This window comes from Malurus melanocephalus, unplaced genomic scaffold, assembly GCF_030028575.1.
Source record: "Malurus melanocephalus ecotype Western Australia unplaced genomic scaffold, MMel_1.1 scaffold_263, whole genome shotgun sequence".
NCBI classification, from domain to species: Eukaryota; Metazoa; Chordata; class Aves; order Passeriformes; family Maluridae; genus Malurus; species Malurus melanocephalus.
Window position 1 is genome coordinate 818635 of NW_026623495.1, and position 22003 is coordinate 840637.

Genomic DNA, 22003 nt, shown 5'->3' on the forward strand with positions numbered 1-22003 from the left:
ACTTTCCTTTTACAGTACCTGAAGTAACTTCATGGAATTTAACAGAGACTACTTTGGGTAAAGCAGTGGAATACATGACCTCCTTACATCTTATGCAGTCCTGTGGTYGTTACTTTTTTTAGGATTCGAAATACATCTTTAAAAGTTCTGGTTTTCACATAAAAATAGGTAGGGTTTTTTTTCTTTATTGTGTGGCAAGAAGTTCTCTTCTACTTGCCAACAGTCTTCCTCAGTGATTAAAAATTCTGGGTCTTAAAACAACACTAAATAAAATCAACATAGTTATTAGTTATCTCTTTGTTACATATTACTATGTACTTAAATATKAATTTAAATCAACAATTTTACCTGAAACCCAGGTTTATGTTTATTACACACAAATTACTGTACTAAATTTTGACTAGTTTAGAGATTATAATTTTAAAATGAGTAATCAGTAATGGATTGTAATTTGATGTTGTTTTTGTCACCTCATTTATGTAGCTGACGGAGGAAAAACAAATTATTCTTAGTTATATATGCATACTAAATAGGGATAGTTATCGTCAGTATTTTCCAAAAGTAATCAAAGAAACTTAGTTAGCAGGACCTAAATTTAGGCCACTTTAATCATGAATTAAACTTCCTTTAACTGACTTCATCAATTTCTTTGAAGTGAAAAATTCACAAATGCTCTAATGTAGACTTTATTGAATGGCATTTGGGAAAAATCATCTTAAATTTTGGGTAATTAAAACTTAATTGTTTAAAAGATAGATCAATTTTTCATCTTAGGCAGGCAAACTAATTTCTCAAATGATTCAGAAGTTTGTTATTTAATTCTTATAAGAGTCATACTGACAGTGCTGAAGAATTAAATACGTAATTCTGTAATTCATAAAATGCATAATGAAAAACACTGCTTTTTGACAGAGTGAATTCTTAAGGATGGTGTCTTTTCATAAATAATAGGTCTGATATGCCTGCATGTGTGCAGTATCAGCTTGCTAGATTTGTTTGCAAAGTATTTGAAAACAAATTTCAGACCTTCAGGTCGTTTTATGTAAACAAAGTGTGTACAAAAAGCATTGATGTTTCAATAAGAAAGAGAAATTAGCCACTGATGCTTCATACTGAGATATCTCTAATGCAGAGAAATTGCACATTTTGTAACAAATAGAAAGAATTTAGCAGATTTTCTACTTGTARTTAATATATGGTTTTCATTTACAACTGGTTTGATACTGAAAGATGAAGTCAGATGCTTGAGTATCATCCCTTTTCCCTAACTGAAATACAGTGAAAAAATCACTGGTACAAATTATTAAGCAGTATCCTAAGTGTACATAGCACTGTGCTATGATAAAATAATTGGTGGCAGTTTCATTTCATAAAATTGCATTTTTCATTTCAAGTTTCTAAATTTGGTTTCTAGGTGATGAAAAGGAAGTCTCAGAATGTCATGCTACTGATGGCTCTTGCAAAGTTTTTAACGAATGAAAGAATAAGCACACTGGGGGCTTCAGAAAAGCTAGAAAACTCCAAAAGGTCAGTTTAACTGGACATTTGCTTTATTARGCTCTTTCTTTTTCATGGAGCATTACTGAGTGTCTTTGTATGTAMAAAAAATCATTCTCTTTGGAGTATCAATTTAAAAACTTTTCTGTATCACACTTTTCTTGAAATGTTATAGTAATGATCTTGGTGTATTAGCATAAAAGTCAGCTTTCAGGTAACTTGTGGTGACAGAGTCCGTGTCAAAATGACATTATAAAGGAGGCTGGTAAGCCAGCTCAAATGAATAAAGCTGAAAAGCCACTGAAGTTACCTGAAAATATGCCTGTCCCTTTTGGAGGAGTTACTAAATGTGGCAGGTTTTTTTTATTTGTTTTATAGTGGATCATCACCAGTGGATGTTTTTGCAGAAGGATTTATGCAAGATTTTCTAATAGGTTCTGGTAAAACTAAATTTCTTATTTTAGTATTTGAGCACGTTTCGCTGTCAAAAAGGGAGAGAGGATTGAGTCAGCACTGAATCTTTTTTCAGTGTTCTTCCTTTGTAAAAATCTTTTAAATAAATATAAAACTGATCAGGAAAATAAATATTAGTACTTTTTAATCAGTAAGTAGCAAGTCATAATTGAAATGAGTGCTTAGTTCTTTTGAGAATGGAAAGTTTTGAAGCACTAAAGGATGTCTGCTATAGTTAGCTGTATGAGATAAGGTGTTTCATTGGTAGGTATTTTTGGAGTTTCAGAGTGATCACAGATTTTGATACTTTTTTATGTAAAAGTTTTGTGCAGGTTCAATTACTAAGTTGTTCAACCTTTTAAACCTCCTGAATCTCCATRGACCAATTATCTCTGGGTTAAAATGATTATTTGACTTGTCTGCATCTTACTACTYGTTACTTCCYKTAAATATTTATTTCCTTTATAKTCCTAAATGTATTAYTTATAAAATTAATAGCTAGAATGTAAAATGTGTAAATCACTTCACTCCAGATCCTTGTCCTGTAGAAGCATTAGGATAGTACTCTTTAGGCTAAAGTATCTCTCCAGAATAATTTTGTTTTCTAGCTCAGAAATCTGCCTAAAGCTACTATATGTAAATCTACAAACCACTCTCAATGACTCTTTCTAAGGCTGTTTTCAGAATGTGTGCTTGGAGATTTGTCAGGTTTGTTGGTACTGATTCCTTCTCCAGTGAAATTATACAAGAGCATTATACATCAGTGCTAGCTTTGACTCATTTATCTTAAAATCGCAACATAATGATTAAATACTGAAGAGAAACAAAAAACAATATAAAATTCTTTTTTATTGTCCTCTTTTTCAGATCTGGCCTTGCAGTCAGAGGTATCTTTAAATGGTTCTACTTGCTGTTTGTTTGCAAAGTTTGCTCTGTGAGGTGTTTAACAGTAGCACTGTTTAACTAGGCACTGGAGAAAATTCCTATTCAGTGTGTTGAGATGGCTTCTTTTATCCGCCCATTTCATCTTGATAACACAATTTCACTCAAATATCAATAAAATAGCAGTGCATAGTTTCATTCATGTCATGAATGCTTTKTAAAACTAATTTTAAAGGTTTTCGTTGTCAGCTTGACTATGCAGATTGAWATAGAGACAATTTTGGGCAAGGACAGGGCTTTGATTGAAAAGTAAAGAMAAACTCCACAAAAAGGTGCTGTGTGATTAACCAGGTGCTATGTCTGGCARCCAGACTGTTGCACTGAAAATTTTAAATTTTAAGATAATATTGTTTTGAACAAAACCAGGCTGTATAAATTTTTGTAAATAATTATGTTGCAAAACCTCTCTAGTACCAGTTGGAACATGTTCTTGAAGCTTTCTAAAAACAACCAAACATTATACACCATTTTTATTTAATACTTTTTTCCAGTGGCTACAGCTTAAATATTGCAATRTTTTGCTAACTTTTGTTATGTGATRTAAAAGTTAAGTTAGAAAACATTAGTTAGTTTCCTTTGCCTAAAGGAACCATTGGGAGAGAAATTGCACAAGTATTTGTTAAAATATTACTGTATTGAATTGTAGCATCATGAAGAATTTCCTTATGTTTATTTAAATTTTAAATTAAATTTTATGCTAAAAACACAACTGCAAAAGAAATGGCATTTCCTAGATACTTTCAATGTACAAACATTTCYACAAATGTGACTATGTGAATCTTCAGACAGACCATATTGCTGGGAATCCATTGCAAGTGCAATCTGTTAAATTCATTACTTTGCTTCCCAAAATAAGAGACAGCTATATAAATGACAGCTATTTTTTTTAATAGAATAAGGGTTAGAAATCTAATGCCTCCTTAAAAATATTTTAGATGCTTGCTGAATATAATTCCCAGATAATATCTAMACTGAAACTTTTTCTTGTACTTTAGTTACAACTCATTCACTGTGGTGTATGCTACAGTGAACACTACAATTCTAACTCATTCAGTACAGCGAATGTATGTCAGTAGGCCTTTGGAATTCACTATGCGATAGTAAATATTAAAAAAGCCATGGAAAAGTATCTGTAGGAAATATGACTAGCTGTAAGTGTTAACATTCACTTCCATAGTTCTTTCAATTTTTCATTTGCAGTTTATTTAATACAAATCAAGCCATAGGTTCKGTATTTCTCTGCAGTGTTATTGTACTATGCTTTTGTTTTCTTCAAAACCTTATGCAGGTTGAGTTTCTTGCATTTTGTTTTAGCTGAAGTCAAAACCAAGAATTACTTTGTTCAGATACTTGTATATCACAATTTTAGATTAAAGTACTCAAAATTTCTTTATCTACACTCTTGATATAGGTGTGCTTATTGTACTGTTAACATGGAAGATGTCTAATCAAGTATGCGTAAAATTGTACTTCAGCAAAAGCCATGAAGACGGAACAGTTTATAATGGCAGCTGTACGTGTGYTGGGAGACAATAAGTAGGATTTAATGGCTTCAGGAAAAAGATTTTTGGATTTAAAACACCACCACCCCAAGCCCAGGACTTTTGGTGTGTTCAATGGCAGCACATACAGACAAATTTATGAAATTGACTGTTAATTTTGAGACAGAGTTGGTAAGGATAAACACTGTCAATTAATGCTTGTGAATGTCAGCAGGTGGCTTCCCTGGTCTAGAAATCCAGATTGCAGGGATARAATAAACCCTTTATGCATTGTGATGTGTTTTTCAATTATTCCATGAAATTGGATACATACTTYTTTGTTGCTTTGCATGGGGAGRGAGGACAAAGTAAAATAACYAAAATTAATCTTAAAGCCAAAAATGTATTCAAACAAGTAGGGGCGAGCTGTTGATATGAGGTTGATTTCMTTGTTTATTGTCACAAAAAAGTTTGCATTTTTCACAGTGCCTGTTGCGTGCCACAAATGTAAATACTTTGTACTTAAAAAAATATCAGTCTCATTCTTATTAACCAGCTAACTGCYRCTTCTATCCAAATAAAATTTTGTTKTATAGTTTTAGCGGGATATAACAAGTAATGGATGTCTTTTCGAATGTCTAAGAGACTCACATTATTAGAAATGCAATTGGAATAAATGTTAAAGTTTAAAAAACCCTTAAAATACTGTTTTCTGAGTTAAAGAAGAATGTCTTTAACCAAGTGAAAAAAACAGTTARGCATCATGAGGAATAATTAAAAAGATATTTTCACAAATAAGACAGTATGGACTTAACTGAAATTCCTTCAGTTTTCTTTTTAAACAGATTCATCTTGGCTCATATTTATGYAGCTCTTGGATTTGGGCAAAGGTACATTTATCAACATGGAACTTTTGAGATTTTTTGAAAGAAGATTTTTACAAGCAGTCCAAGCTCATKCTGTGGAACAAATAGTATGAAGCAGGCCGTAGTTAGATCCTGTTATTACAATCCTTTTTAAGATTGCTTTATTTATAGCAAAACAAATTTTAATATCCTGAAAAATCTGTAACTGTAGAACATGATGCATCTTGCCAGACATTCAGGAATGTTACTTTATKACTATATTTTATATGAGTATTCATAGACTTGTCTTAAACAGATCATGTTGGTTTAAGGGACAGCATCGTTTTGTGTTTTCCTTCCAGTTTTGACTTGTAGTTGCTTTGAATAAGTACATATTTTAAATACCAATACTTGAAATGTTACTGACTTTGAGACACAAATGAACAGGACAGTGTACTGCACAAGGTGGAAGCATTCAAGCTTGTTTACAGTTAACAATGAAGAAACTGTAACTGTAACTGTAACTACCTACCTTTTTGGTCTGGGGAAAATGCTTGATGTAATGGAGTGTCAGAGGATAGCACTGTGAAGGATGCCTATGAAACCCATGGTTGGAGACAGTTTTAGAAATACTTCTGTATRATTAATCCCATGACTATTTTCACTCAAACTTTGCAAGGCAGTTCTGGTTCTGGAGTTTATCCAGCTAGTGAATTTGTTCCCCACACTTCTCCCACATCAAGTTGAGGGCTTCCAGGACAGAAGCCATASTCCCAGCAACTGCTTCGGTACCTTACAGGGCATGCTTTGGGCCATATCCGAATGTCAACAGCTTTGTTATCACCCCTCAGGGATGCTACCATTCCTGACAGGATTATCTCCTCTAGATGAACCTAGTGGGTTGATTCATGACCTTGGGTCCCTAGAAATCATTCTCTTTATGACAGGTTTCATATTAGCTGTTTGGGAATGCTTACAGAAATGCTATGGTCTGTTTCTTAATTTTAAAAAAGTCTTTTTAAATCAGTGTCTTTCTATGGCAAAAGGCACAAGCTCCTCTCAGCTCAAGCTGTTTCCTGTTGTTCCAKGGACACTTGCAGCTGGTGTTCACACTCTTGTATATGTTGCTGTTTGGAACACTGGAAGTGTGCTGTGACAGTGAAACAAGAGGCGGTTGACTGTGTTTTGTTGACTTAACAGGCAGGATAGTAAAGATGCAGGAATTGAATTTGCTCAAGTTTTTATATAAAATTGTCACTAAATTTCTGTTCRCTTAACAAATTAACATATTGGTTATTTTTAGAACCTTCTTCTAAAAGAAAACATAGAGGCTTAAGTAGATGGAGAGTTTTGATTTTTTTGTCTTCRTAGAATTAAGCAAAAGAAACCAAACCCAAAGAAACTTGACTGTTTCTTTTTTTTTTTTTCCCCAGAAGATTGCTAGATTTAGTGACTTGATTAATAGGCTGTTTTATGAGGCTTTTCATAAAGTCAGRACATATTTTTTGTTACTACTTTTAGGCAAGTAGGAAATTGCTCAAGATCTATCCATGGTGAATGGCAGATAAGGATAAGCACCAAGAATAACATCTTGGAATCTCAAGTTATTTGAAGTACATCCATGTCATCTCCATCCCTTTAAATAAAAGTCTATGGCATTCTTGGATTTAATGGTGAAAGGAAGGCTTAGGTGCAAGAAGCAGATGCAGCTCTTTCTGGCTCAGAGCATGAGGGGGGAAGAGTACATAAACATGGTGCAAGAAGTCAGATCATAGAGTYCATGCATGAAGCATACCTCATTGTGGAAGATATGTGTGTATGCTGTTCTTTTCCAGTTTTGAGGTGCACTGTGTTCATAACCATCATGCCAGAAAACCAAACAATCCACTGGACTGCAGCTGGCTTGGCAGAGAGTAACTGTAAAACTGCAACTGTTTTCCCTCTTGAGATCAGAAACTATCAGGAGGAAAAGCAACTGCTGCTTAAATTTTATTTTTTTTTTTTTTAATTTAGCTCTTGGAAAAAAGAACACCCTACATAGACCTGCTGGAATCTGGAATGACTTTACAGACTGGAAATCCTTTTGTTAATGGGCCTCCTTTCTAAATTATAGTSTTGCAGCTCTTGAAAATTGTTGAAAATCAGTTTGAGCAAAGGACTTCCTAAATTTCATTTCATCAGCATTTTGTGTCTTCATTAAGGTTTTTTTTTAATAATTTGACATATATCACCATTCTTTTCTGCATTGAAATTAAATATTTGATAGATTATTGGTGTGATCTTTGTAGAATTGAATTATGAGCATACAAACAAATCTGTGTGGAACAGAAGTATAAATATGCAATCAGTCAAATAGGAAAAAATCTTGCAACACATTACATATGCCCTACAAAAATCTTTTGTTTTTCAAAGGTTTTTCTTCAAGTATAATTAAATCACAATCCTTCATGATTCTAAAAGAAAAATCTGGGGAAGTTCTAAAAAAAAATATTATTCTACACTTCCTAATATTGCTGTTGCACTTTAAATCGTGAAATAAATGTTGTTCAGTTGTGTATCATATGGTCTGAAGTGCTATAAAGCTTTAAGTCAGGTTGTTGATTATCATCAKCAAAGCATTTACTGAAGTTTGCAATCTTGGATCTTAACACAAAGTTAACATAAATCCTGGCCTGAGTCTTTTGGGCTGCAAATATGTTCAAGAATGTCTTTACCTCAAATTCTACTCATAGTTGCATAGTTGACAATCTTCAGAAGATTTCAACTACCCAAATTAACCCCACAATGTTAATAATTGTGCAAACACACCATATAACAGTTGGGGTGATGCAAAATGATTCTTTTCCTCTTAAAATAGTTCCATACCTACAGCCTGTGCAATGGAAATGTGTCTCTGTCCTCAGTTCTTCTGCCCAATAACCCATTGTGAGCAGAATTAATGAGTCACTGATGTCTCCAATGAAGTAGCTGAGGCAAACATTAATTTCTAATGAATGGATCATGGGTGGCAACCATCATGACCAAAAATAGAATTCATGGCTTACGAGGTCTTAAATATCAAACMATTAATTTTGCTGAAGCTACTGCACTGTTGCCTACTACCTTTGTGGCTTCTTTTATTTTCTCTCACAGTAGGGTAACTCACCTGAAGCTTTATAATGTGCTTGCAAATGTCATAAGTCAGCTGTCTGAAGGCATTGTTCACTTCATTGGATCATTATGAAAGGGTAAATAATTTTTTTGTTTGGACCAATTAAGAAGATTCATCCCATATCACTTAATTTTTTGTTGGAATTAATTATAGAAGAGTACAAAGTAATTTTCTTAACCTTTGTGAGGTTGAGCTAGGGGGGARAACTTCATGTTGCCTAAAATTTCAGCAGAAAAATATTATCTTTGCATGGCTTTCTCACAGATCATTTGGGAAGGTGAGTATACATTGGATATTATTTGATACTTATGACAGAATTAATTTGTGCCTTAGTATTGTCTATAAAATGTTTCTGCTTGCCCATATGAGTTTTCTCTGTAAATGCAAAACAGTATTGCCCCATGATAGCCCTGGTTCCCCTTTTTCCTGTCTTGTGAGTTTTGCGTTGAAGAGGTACTCTTCTTTCACCTGAGCTTTCATCTTCCTTTAGAATCTGAGCTATAAAGTAGCTTTTTCCTCCCCTTAGCATTCCACTTCTTGAGGTTCACTTCTGTCACACTGGTAATCTTGTTGTCTCTTTCTGATACTAGAAAAAGGTTTTTCACTCAGAGGGTATTTGGGCACTGAACAGGCTCCCAGGGAAGTGGTCACAGCACCAAGGCTGGCAGARTTTGAGAAGTGTTTGAACCACACACTCAGGCACATGGTGTGACTGTGCAGGGCCAGACTGATGATCCTTGTGGGTGCCTTCCAAGTGAGTATATTCTTTGTTTCTGTGATTTCCTCAAGTTTCACATGGTATAGCCATGAAACTTTCATAGTAAAACACAGTTGAGAACTGTCGGCTGCTTTTCCTGAGTGATGCTGATCAGAAAGTCAATCCCTAATTTGTACCTATTGGAAAGGCTTGGGTTTCCCATTGGATTGAGATTCACTACTGCCTATGCTTGTAGAAATTATGAAAATAATGTCATGCTGATTGATGTAGAAGTGTTTTGGTCTCCAGTTTTGCTAATGACARCAAGTATTGATTAATGAAAAATATAGAACCTGTCCTTCAAAGTTCCAGAATGCTGGGAAAGCTATCCCTTGCTACAAAGTCTTGCATCCCTATGGTTGTTTTTTTTTATTTTTCTTAAATGTAGTTGTTAGCTGTGATTGGTTGAATGTGGAAAACATGTAAACTTTGACACTGCTAGTCTGAAAAGTCTAAAACAGTGAARGAAATATTATGCCCAGGCACCTGTGATGCCATCTAATTTTTCTGTCTTATAAAGGCCTACTTTCCACATGGCAATATTGGACTTCGTTAGGATCGGCTCATTTTTTCATCTTTCTAGGACCAAAGCAGAGGTACTATATTTGATGAGGAAATGACAGTTAAAATTGACTTTTGCAGCCAGAGAAAACTTGAAAAATGTCAGTATCAAAGGACTGATAAGAGAAAGGCCAGCCAGAAAGTAAATTACAGCTTTGAATAATAGCTGTTTAAAAAATACAGTAATGATTAGTAATCATTCATTACAATTACCAATTAATTTCAGCCATGAGCCACAATTACTTGAAACAATTAATGTAATACTACTTATAAATTGTTTCTAAAAACAGCCTTCAAGTTTTGGGTCCTCATTACAACATTCTTAGATACAAGCAGAGTGAAATTAATCTGATTTTTTAATATTCCTGTGCTACACACAGCTCTGTCTTTTGGCTCACACACTAAAAAGACTGAAGGTTATTACTTCTAAAATACAGTTGAAAAGATTAAAATTGAGTATAAGGGTACTAAACCAATTTCAGAACCATCTGATGGACCTACAATAGCCAGAGAAGAAAGGGATTTGAAGATTACAAAACGGGTAGTATAATATACTCTCATTTATATTTTATTTGCTCACACATGCACTGTTTTTTCCTGCCTCCTTCCCTCCCACCAAAAGTTCTTTATCTCTTGTGCATTGGCCAAAACACATAGGGTATYTTGTTGAGTTCTGAAATTGAAGATATTTTTTTACTCCACTAAAAAAAAACCACATATCTGAATTTGAGACTACTCTTGAGGCTTATTTCTTTCAGAACTTCAATCAAGTTTAAGACATAAGAGGAGCACTTGGACTAAGTAATATACAATTTAAAAGTGCTAGTTATTGGTTGTAATAATTTCTTGAAAAATATTTGAGGCCTGGGTTCTTGACCCAAAGACAAAATTAGATCTGATATACATAGGCTGAATTTAACCAGTCACAAATCTAAACCTATTCCTATCAAATTAATTCTTTGCATGAATACACTTTATTCTTGAGAACTAGTCTGGAAAAAAATTTATGGTCTTATTTTCATTTGTCATTTCTGAAAAAAAAATTCATTACATGCTTAAGGAAGCAAAATTTGAATTCATCTTCTTGAGAAGCAGGCTAAACAAAACAGGACTTTTTCATTCTTCTCCTTCACCTCCTAGAAGCCCCAGCTCAAATTTAGAAGAGAGAAAGAATACATTTTGAGGTTGGATACCATTTTCGTGGTATCCCTTAACATACAGGAAGTATCACTGTTAAGCACTGGAGAGATTTAGAAATTCTGTTTCCTTCTAGCTACTGAAATGAATGTTTTATATTTCAGATGACTTAGAAAATCTTGTTATTGGCAGACACTAAAGAAATGCTTAATGTAACTTCTAAGTTAYATTAGAAGAATGTGCTTCTAAGAAATATATAAAAGAAAGCTGAAGCTGTCATTTATAACAAAGTCTGTATTCCAGACCTCAMAAATAATTCAGAAAGAAGTGTGTTTTCTGATTTAGAGTACAGATATGCAACTCTTCAAGAATCAYAGATTAATGGTAAATAAAAGGACCTGTTAACTTAATACCAACTTTTCCAGTGTTTATTAATAATAATCCTGCTACAAACATGCATTAGAACTCATAATGATGCTCACCAGATGTCTTTYCACTGGTCAGAAAAGTAAATGGTAACTCATTTTTTTTCCCAATAAAAGCAACACGTAAAATAAAACAGACACAAAAAGCACAGAAGAAAAATTGCATAGCGGGAGGTGGGGGAGAAAGCAATTAACTTGAAAAATGTAGAACTGAAAATTAGAACACAGTTTGGCTAAGTTTTCCACTTGGTAACTGTAATTAAAGAGAACCRCTTGTCTTATTGAAGCAATAAAACAAAATATTGTCTGCTTARCAAATGACCTTTAACTTGCAAAAATATGCAGTTCTGAATGCAAATGAAATAATAGCTTGGAAGAAATTAAATTTATTTCTAATTTCCACATTTTGTGTGCGCCCTTCTGCATTCTTGAGTCTTAGAATCACTTCTAAGTGCAATGTCAAGGCATTTGTTCAGAACACTCAGTGTACCATCTYGTATGCAATGTGTTGTAACATAAATACTACAATTCAAAGGTTGACCTTGTAGGGTAAAGTCAGGACAGGCTGTAGATTTCCCAATTTGTGTGGATCCAGTATTTTTACCTACCTAGAGACAAAGTATAACTGCTAATCAACATTTCTACTTTGAAGCTGAAGAAGCAGCTGTAGGATCTCAAGCTGCTCCGGCCTTGGTTTATAGTATTACTTCTTTTTAACCCACATTTGGCAAAAATWGTGGTATGATTAGTATGATTTCGTAACATTTATAAAAAATTGCAAGGAAGGATTTTTTTTCCGTATTCTGAACTGACACATCAGGATCTAGCTTTAGAGTTGATATGTACAAAAACCCTTAAGAATCCAGTGCAATTCCTTTGTGTGGATTTAACTCCAGATTTTTAGACAAGGAACTTGATTGTGATGGCARTGAGGCTTTGCTTCAGGTACCAAAGGAGAATGTCATGGCCATGCTGAAACAGATACATTCAATGTAGAWGAGATTTCCACCCAGAAAGACTGGACAGAGAAAAGCAAAACCTTGCTTTTAAGGCTTGCTTTTTTACCTTCTCAGGCTGTTACATCTCAGAATCATGATTAATGCTCATGAGTTTATGCAGATCTTACAAYGTGTAAGACAGTGTGAGGCAAATAGTCACAACTGTATGYGTTCCCACATCTGATTTTAGTCAACTGACCTAACCTGTACAGTAATGTGCAGTACTTTTGCCACTAGAACCCTTACTCAATGTTACTAGATGTCTTTTTCAGTGTTTATTCTCAAATTTTGAGTTTATGTAACTTAATACTAATATATTCATGTTATGATACATGTATTTGATATATATTGTTGTATTGTCATTATTTTTGCTCAAACTCTGTGCATGTAAAATGCCAAYGTAGAATTGAGTTGGAACTTCCAAGAGCAATTAAATGTGATTGCTTATTTGGAGWTGGAAATAATGCAGTAGAAATTCTTTTGGCTAAGAATAGAACCAAATTTTATCAAGATAAGTGCATATTATCTTCTTTTCAACTGTCAAACTAGCAGTAGAGTAAGACATCATCAGTAAGTATTGCTGGCAACAAGTTAGAATTTGGAAACTTGCATTTCCAAAACTACTGCATAGAATTTCTTTCAAACATTTCAATGCAAAAGTTTGGTCTTTTTTYCTTTTGACGTTTTATTCCATTTTATTATTGATTTGGTTTGTATTTTCCCACTGTATACATTTTCAGTATGAMGTATTGTAGAGCTTTTATAGTGTGGGCTGAGTGCATTTTTATCATAAATTTAAAAAATCAYTGAATATGCTGCATTATGTTGCTTYAGAAGACTTAAATAGTATCTGGATTTTGTGTTTTTTGAATTTACAAGCCACAGAATGAAATTACCATGTGTACGTTGAAATGACTACTACTTATGTTATCTTTAATATCTACCTTGTCAATGGTATCTAAATTGTGTTCTATTTATGCAAAGAGKGTTCACATAATGAACAGTCATGGTATACATTATCAATCTACATTCTGTTAGGCTGATAGTCTACACAGGTKATTCCAACTCATTCTTAAATGTGGCAGGTTGCTTGGTCGCTCAATAGATAACAGTTCTGTACTGATAACAGAGGTTTGATGGAATTGCATCAGAGTTCTCTCTTCTGTTCTTTGATTCATTACTGGGTAAAAGGAGTTGCACTGAGGTTTTTTTTCCTGTGTTCCCAATTCATAATATTTTTGTGGTCTCAGCTCAGTACATAACTGAATGGAAATTGAATTTTAGCAGGGACTTTGGGAGCTTAGCATTTGTGGTTGTGATAATATATTAGGGGGSCAGAAATGGGAATTAATATTTCATATGGAGTAGTAGCAATCTGGAGAAATATAGTAATTTTGAAAATTAGGAGCAGTTTTYTGAAATCATTGTATAAAATTCAGTTTCCTTTTTCTACAGAATTAAAATGTTTGTGTATATATATTTGTGTGTATTTATTCAGCTACAAGTTACTTTTAGCTAAAGTGTTCAAAACMTCTTCTTATATATGTTTTTTGATGACCATGTTCTGTGTAGTTAATGTATTTCTCTGATACTGCTAAAATTCATGTTCAGTCCTGCCTTTGTGCATACTGGAGGCTTTCACTGCTGATGAACTTCCTCCTCTTCTGACCTCTGTAATGCTAATTCTTCCCAAGCTTATTTAAAGTCTGTATGGGGCAAACATTCCTGCTTTGCACATAAGCTGTGGGGGGTATAGCAGGAGAAGGGAAGAGTGCTTTTTARGGTGTTGCAGAATTGCTGGTTTGAGGATTGCTGCCCTCCTTAAGTATACCCTGTGAGTTATATTACTTGAACAACTTTTATTCACTAGAAAATATTAAAGAGTGAAAGAATGTTTACTTAACCTTGGCTTCAAATACTCAAGTTGTGCTAGAAAAAAAGAAATATATATACTGTCAAAATAAGACCAAAATTATTGAAATTATGTTTTACAATAAATACAATAACTCTTGTTTCTGAAACATCCCAGCCAGTTTCTGCCTTTCTTTTGGAAGAAACTGAAATTTTAAATTACAGGTTTCCTTTGTTGTAGGTRTGCTGCCTTTTCCTTTCCATCTGATGAAAAGGAAAAGCCAGAAGACAAATAGTGTCCTTATTTCTGTGGCATCTCRGGCTGCAAATCCTTTGCTTTTTGTTTTTATTAGTAAAAACTTACATTTCTGTCTTCTGCTATATCAAATGCTTTGGCATAAAACATGATTGAAGTGTTTTCCTCCCTTCCATGTCTTCAAAGCTTAGTTTTTTCTTTTACACATTTTCTTGTAAATGTGTTAATTAGTACAGACCCTTCCCTGGGTGATACTATAATTGTTAAGTCATTTGCACCTTTTTAATATAGCATGTTCTAATATAAGGTATTTTTCAAAGGATTTGTTTTCAGATTTTTGATGTTTTCTTGTTTCTTTCACGTCTCTAGCCAACAATGACACTAGTTATGACAAGTATGTCTTCTGAGTAAGTACTGACTATTTTGACTCTTTATGCAGCTCTCTAATTAAATTTTAATAATTGATAATGTTGATAGTTTTTTATGCCTATAGAAAATGAAATTAATCTTTGTGCTCTGCACTTTATTTCATTCTGTATTCCGTTTAGAAACTATAGAAACATGTATACACGTGTATGTCTTTCTTATTTGCACTGTATATGTTTTTGTTGCTGTGGTATAGAGTGAAGTAGTTCCATAGGTGAGTTCAACAGGRCTTCAGAGCAATAAAACTAAAATCTTAAGCAAGTTTTGAATTTTTCCAAAGGAAATATAAATARTTGTATGTAGTAAAAGCTTTAGCCCAACGTTTAGCCTTTTTGTCTTACTTTTGAAGTATTTCTATTTGAAAAGTTATAATATGAAACATCAGTTTAAAATGTTTTATTTCATATGAATAGTTGCAGAATAAATATGAGTTGTAGGTTTTTTAGCAACTTAGTTTCAAAACATTAGACGCAGCTGCCACTGCATTTTTTGGGGGAGAGTTAATAATTTTCTGGCATGCTCTTATCATTCTCTTAAAAGTCTTAGAGCATAAAGAACATCCAACAAAAACATGGTTCCATATTTTATACTACACTTGCTTACAGTTTTTGAATTCTTTTTCAAAACTCAAGATATTTATACTACCCACAAATCTGTTTCAGGTTTGATGTAACTAAATGTTGACAGTTACATAGATATAAATACTCCAAAACAGCACTTAGTGGCTATCCTTTCAGAAGTTTTTTTGTAAAACATTGTCAATAGTTATTAAGAAGTATACTTATATAGGTCAGAAACATGAAATGGAATTAATACTTTTCTTGTATTTAGTGTGACTGGGTACTAGTAACACCAGGACTATAAAATGAACTTTGCAAGTCATGCAATGCAAGATTGCTGTAGAGCATGTAAAAATCATCACTACAGTGCAGACAGTAGGGGAAAACAGAGACTGTGCTCTGCCTAAAAGAGGAGAACAAATCCTGGCTGAGCTGGGGAAATTTTTTTTTTTTAAAGAACTCATTAATGTATTATTTCTTTTATGTTGTTATATGTTGACTTTTTCCACTACCCAATTAATATTTTGTTAAATTAAATTGTCTGGGCATAACAATTGCTTTTCTTCAGAATTTTTTATCAAGAGTGCACTTTTGGCTGACTACAATTGTAGGCATTCATCTACTTGTAAAAGGGTGAAGGGAAAGGGACTGCTTCTAAAAGAACTAAAGAACAAAAAATAGTCCTCCAAAACACAACACAGTGGTCAAAAGTCAGTTCTACTACCTGGTAACTACAGCCTCAACAGTGGTTCATTAGAATTTATATTTTAAGATTCATTAGTTCAGTGGTTCCATGGCACTGGGTTTTGAGATTATATTAATGCTGCTCACTGATTAGCAACMACCAGCTACCTATTCTTCTAAATTAAAAATTCAGTGAAATTTTGCTGTAAATTTTCATCCACCAGTTTTGCAGCTGTCTCAAATATGGACTGTTGAGTTTTCTCTGCACTTTGTAAGACGTCTTTGATTCAAGAGTTGTACAACAGAAATTTTTCTTCTCATTGTAAGTAATTTTGTGTAGACACACGAAAAATAAGAAAAGCTTCAGGGAGAGCATGGAGCATGCAGTTTGGGCAGGCCCAGTCCCCATGGGCTGTAACGTTGCAAAAACATTCACTTGTAGGCAAATTAAAACTTGCAAAATTAAAAGGGAATACTAAGCATTATTCTAGTAACAATCAAAGCTATATAGCCAAGGCCAGAATTCGTACCAGAGGGTCAGTCATTCGATATTTTTAAGTATCTCAACATACAATATCACCTTTTGACTTAATTGTGAGATAGATATGCTACACTGTTTTCACTATTCTTTTTTTTTTTTGTTTGTTTTAAACTTCTTGAAAAATAGTTTGCTCTAATTTCTGTGAAGAATTTTTAGCAGTTTTGTTGGGATTCTGCTAAGCAGTTTGTTTTAGCTGGGATATTTTGGGAGTTTAACAGACTCCCTTTCTGTAGAGTTGAATGTAGCGAGAATGACACAACCCCAGAGCCTTCTGGAGGCGTTCTGAGTGTGCTTGCATTGTGTCCATGATTAACTTACATGTTYTGTCTGAAAGGATCACCACTGTGATAGGTGTGGCTGTGATCATGATTGTGCTTAATTATTTTATCTTGTGTTGCTGACATTTCCAAATCAGTATGGTGAGCAGAGGACACCAGAATATGGTTTTCATTTACAAATCTTTAATGATCATTTATAATTGTAAAATTTATTATTATTAAAAGCAGTAAATTGTTATCATGCAACAGCTTTTCTCTAGTGATACCAAGATCTTCCTGTGTTTWTAGTTATATATTTATGTGCTCCTGCACAGCTATGTAGGCAGCTCAAATTAGAATTTCTGTTATAGATGGCCATTTTGGAATTTATATTTCATTTTATATATGTCATTGTAATTGTATTTAAGGATAAGTGAATTTTTAATTGAAACAGGGGCATAGATGTGTAGGTAGCRAGCCAGACAGAACTTTAGTACTTTTCTCTAAATTTAGATGCAGCATTTTATTCAAATGCTGAAAATTTGGTGCTTCCTAATGAAAAACTGTTGAGTATGCTGTGTCTAAATGTTTATATTTCTTGGTAMTKYTTKTTTTTTTTTAATAGTAYTRCRGAAGAAACCAAGAATTAGGCTCTGTTGTACTGGGCATTGTACACAAACAACATAATAGATAATTCTGCYCTCAAAAGCTTTTATTTAAACAGACAAGATAAATGTGGGGGGCAACAGGGCTTTGATGTGCAAGCAGATGTGATTGTGTGATAATGGAAAAGGGTCTGTTTGGACTCTGTGGAGTGGTTAAAGAATTTAAGGSTAGCAAATGGGTAGAGGCTTATTGAGAAAAGGATAGAAAATTATTAGTGGGGAATGAAATTAGATAAATTTCAGTTAATTTGTGTTGTGTGCATATGCTCTTATGATTCTGCCTCCCTCCATTCAGCAAGAATGGGTTTTCATGGGGTTTTTTTGCTTTTCTTCTATTTAGGAAGCAAAATACAGTAATTCAGGTTGTRAATAAACTTGGAGATATTTTGTTTCAAATTATGTATGTGAAACAAGTCATGTAGTTGCTGGGAGTACTCGCTGTACCTTGGATATTATGCTGGGAATTGCTCGTGGTTATTGGATTGTTTCTTATGAATGGGTAAAAAATTCCTTTCAATTTTACTTCACAATAAATTATGTTTGTTTTGTATAGCTGAAATATCAACCATATTTTTGTCCATACAACAGTGCAAATATTAAAATATTCAGACTTACTGAGACTTAGTTAAATTAGATGAGGTTGGTCTGTGTGAAGGTCTGTTACTGTGTGTTACAGTTCTCCAGTGCTTAATCTAACAAAAATATTCCTGTATTGTACCTCATTATGTATTTTAGAAAGGCTCAAATCTCATGGATGACGAACTCATGTCCCATACATTGTTTTTGGACAGATTAATTTCTGCTTAACATTAGCCAACTCACATTATTCAGATTGAATTTTTTATATCCTGATATATTTCTGTTCTGTTCTGAAGCATGTATTGTGTCCAGCATTGGTAAAAATGAAGGGAAATTGTTAGATATTTTGCTGCAAGTGGGAACAAATGCAAAATAGAAATTGWAGTAGCTGGAAGGGGAACATATCTGTCAGCCCAGGCTTAAACTATCTCAATTGCTCACTGTAATAATAGAGATTAACTACTCAATCTGACATTGCAGATGACAGTTTCTCAGCTTTCCTCACATTTCCAGAGCTATAAAACATAGATATTGAAATTTATATGGTAATAGCTCTTTATCTYATACAGAAAAGGTTTGTTGAATAGATAAATTTCTTTATTTCCTTTTTCTTRTAAATACTTTCAAATTTACTCATTGGGCAGAAAATAAACTTCCACATTTTTGTTTTCAAGATATCTTGTCCGATGTGATAAATCAGCAGTTATCTGAAGTTGTGGTATACTTTAGGGTTTTCAGAAATTCTTGGTGAATAATTTCCCTTGGAATAGAGGGTTTGGACTTTTGGTGACTTTTGGTCGCCTTAAGGATCCAGTAATGTGCCTTTGTGGTGAAAGAAGACTAATAACATCCTTGGTTGCATTACGAGGAATGTATTTGAGCAGGCAGTTTGGAGAAGAAAATTTCCAGAGACCCATTCCAGCCTGCTATATGACTCTTGGAAGYTAATAATTAAATACACTGAATTATCTGTCCCACACTCAGCTTTGTATTGAGCATTAAACAAGTCAACAAATAATTGCTAAAAGTTACTTTGTCGTAACAGAGTACTCAAACATGAAAACTGCATTTTTCCTTTCCTTTGAAATCACTGCTAAGATAGCTAGAGATGGAGATAACTACCACAAAATAGTTTCCTGTCTTTGTAATAAGGCAGTATTTGGATAATCATTATTCCAACAAGTGCTGTCCTAGAATTTCATTACCTGTTTTATGCTGTGCACTTCAGTGAACAAATGCATGGTGAAAATRTCTACCCTTTGTCTTCATAGACCCATACTGATTGGTAGCAATGCCAAATTTTGTCCTTCTGTCTTACAGCCTACCTTGTAGACTCATCATGGGATAATCTATATCCAATATATTATACCGATATATTATACCAATAAATTGAATGAAATTATTCCAAGTATTAGTTTGTTCCTGAAGATGTTATTGGATCAAATGTTGATGCTGCTGTTTATTGAGCTGCTATTTAGACAAATTTCTGAAGTWACTAGGAGACACATGAGAAGGAACTAGAGACGAACTTCAGAACTCTAGATCGAAAGTCTGTTTGATCTTATAGTATCTCCTTATCTGCTGGTTTTAATATTTTTATAACTGTGCTTATACCTTTCACAGAGACTGGGTCCCATTTTGTCCATACCCTCAAATAATTAAGTCATTTATTCCACTGAAATAAAACAGTGCTTTGGATTTTTTTTTAATGTTAACCTAGTTAAATCATTGAATCCTATCTTGTAAGAGCATTTTTTTCTTATTTCTAATTGTGTCAATGGCATCATTTTGCTTTCTTTTTACCCAAACTGGTTAACTAGAGAAGAGAAAGCTGAAGCCTTACTTAGCCAGCATTAGTCAGGAGAATTTCATTTAAACAAAATAATCTTCTCTTTTTATTGATACTATATTATTCAATCCTTTAAATTTAATCAATCCTACCAYTAATACTTCCATTGATAAAATAGTTCAAATTGGGGAATTCAAATAATAAATCTGAAGAAATTAGTAGTAATTTTTGAAGATGGTATTACTTTTGAGGAGTCATGATTGTCTTTTGGACGATGTTTATCAGTGTTTTAAGAAGCTGTTTACCTCTGCCTTTTGACATTTAATSTGGAGATAATTTAAGATGAAGTGGTTTTTTTCTTCTGAGAAAAAATTATAATGTTATTTTTAAAGTTGGATGTTGGAGAAATACCAAATTTACCATCAGACATTTAGTCTTCATAACACTCCATTTACATATTTCAAGATGAATTATTCAAGGACAAATACCAAATGATCATTCAGTGTGTGAGCTGGATAGGTAAGAAACCTAAAATAATAACTAATCAAACAATGTGTTTTCAGACCCTTGAGTACGTGATGATATACCTTTTTTTATATGTTGTGAATAAAAGAATGTAGCTGATACAGATATGCAGATGGAAACTCTTCCCCAAGTCTAAATTTGTAGCTTGCAGGACACTTGTTGGAGCACAGTGCCACACAGGCTGTGTGCTGCTGAGTTAAATAATATAATCCAGAGTTGAGCATGAAGTAACAAGATTAATCAACTTGATTCTAGTCCARAGCCAAAGGAAAGTATTCTTTAAGGTTGTAAAAAGTCCACATAAAAATTACACTTWTCCCCCTCTTCCCTCCCTAATTTTGGTTCCCTTCCTCCTAATTTTGGAGGAACAGCAAGAATATATTCTACTAGAATCTGATAGATTCTTAATATCTCAATGTTATCCTGTATTTTCCTAACTTCTGATACTCCTGTATCCAGCATTCATATCAGATCCATACTGTACTGCTGTATCACATACTGCTTTATGGCATTTTAACTGTTTTGTAACTGCACATCTGAAAACTTCTAGATAGCTCTTTTTTCTCAATACAAACACACATTCTGAAGCATTTCAGCTGAGAATAATACTGCAAATCATAGCTTGTTTTTGTACTACATGAATCTGAAGCATTTTTTTTTGCTCTGAAAATATACTAGTTGAAAATTTGCCAAAGTCAGAAGCAATGACTTGGTATGGAAAGCTCTTGTCTTTGTTTTCATGAAAACTGAATGCTTTAGTGAGTGGTGACCTAATTATTTACTGCAGGACCTGTTCATGAACTCTGTATCTAATTTTCTTTTTATCTTGGAAAGTAGATACGATGCCTTTGTACTCAATTCCAGAACCATGATAGACAAGCATTAATCCATCTTTTGTTAATACTAACAAAATTCATTTCTAAACAAAATTTTGTAAATACTACAAGGATTGATAGGGGTAGTTGCTGTAGAATTGGCCTGGAAAATGAAAGAGGATTACTTAATCATAACTAATCTTTTGGGTTTATATTTTAATCTATTTGGGTTATTTTCCARCTACTTCTGATACAAACATGATTTTGGTACTATAAGGACATGATGTGTATGTAATACAGCATTGTACATCTGTTCCTGCTCACGTTTRTTTATGAAGAACTTTTTTAATGTAGTTTGTCTCTATGAATTTTATTAAAAGTCAAAATTTTCTTTGTTCAGKTAAAGTTGATTTATATTGTCATTAAAAGAGAAATTATTCACATTAACAAGTTTCTTTTATGTTCAATAAATATATACAGCTATAAGTAGAAAGCTAAGAGGCTTTGATATTCTTATTGTAAACTGTTAAAAGTAATTGTAAAAAATATACACAGGTACCACGTTAAAATTTATTATTTACAATCCTAAGTTGCAGTCTTAACTGTATGTTTTTAAAAARTTGCTATGCTTTTCTTAGCTGAATACAGCAATACATTATTAGGTTTAGAATATTTTTTAAAGRTCATTGATTTATTAATGTGCTAAACTCTTATTTTTTATCTTTGGTATGATATAATGACTGTAGAAATTATTTTCTCTTTTTGTACAGCTGTTGCATTTTCAAATATTTGATTGCTCTTTTTCTAA

General features: G+C 33.3%; 1 protein-coding gene across 1 annotated transcript in view; it reads left to right on the forward strand.

Moving 5' to 3' along the window:
- MCPH1 (microcephalin 1) overlaps positions 1 to 22003 on the forward strand; it is a gene marked incomplete at its 5' end in the record, with an annotated part of 45300 nt that overhangs the window by 20219 nt on the left and 3078 nt on the right. Inside the window, 4 exon segments of the mRNA XM_057375902.1 lie at positions 1415 to 1527; positions 14724 to 14761; positions 17828 to 17877; positions 17880 to 17986. Of these exon segments, the coding sequence (XP_057231885.1) occupies positions 1415 to 1527; positions 14724 to 14761; positions 17828 to 17877; positions 17880 to 17986 (308 nt within the window).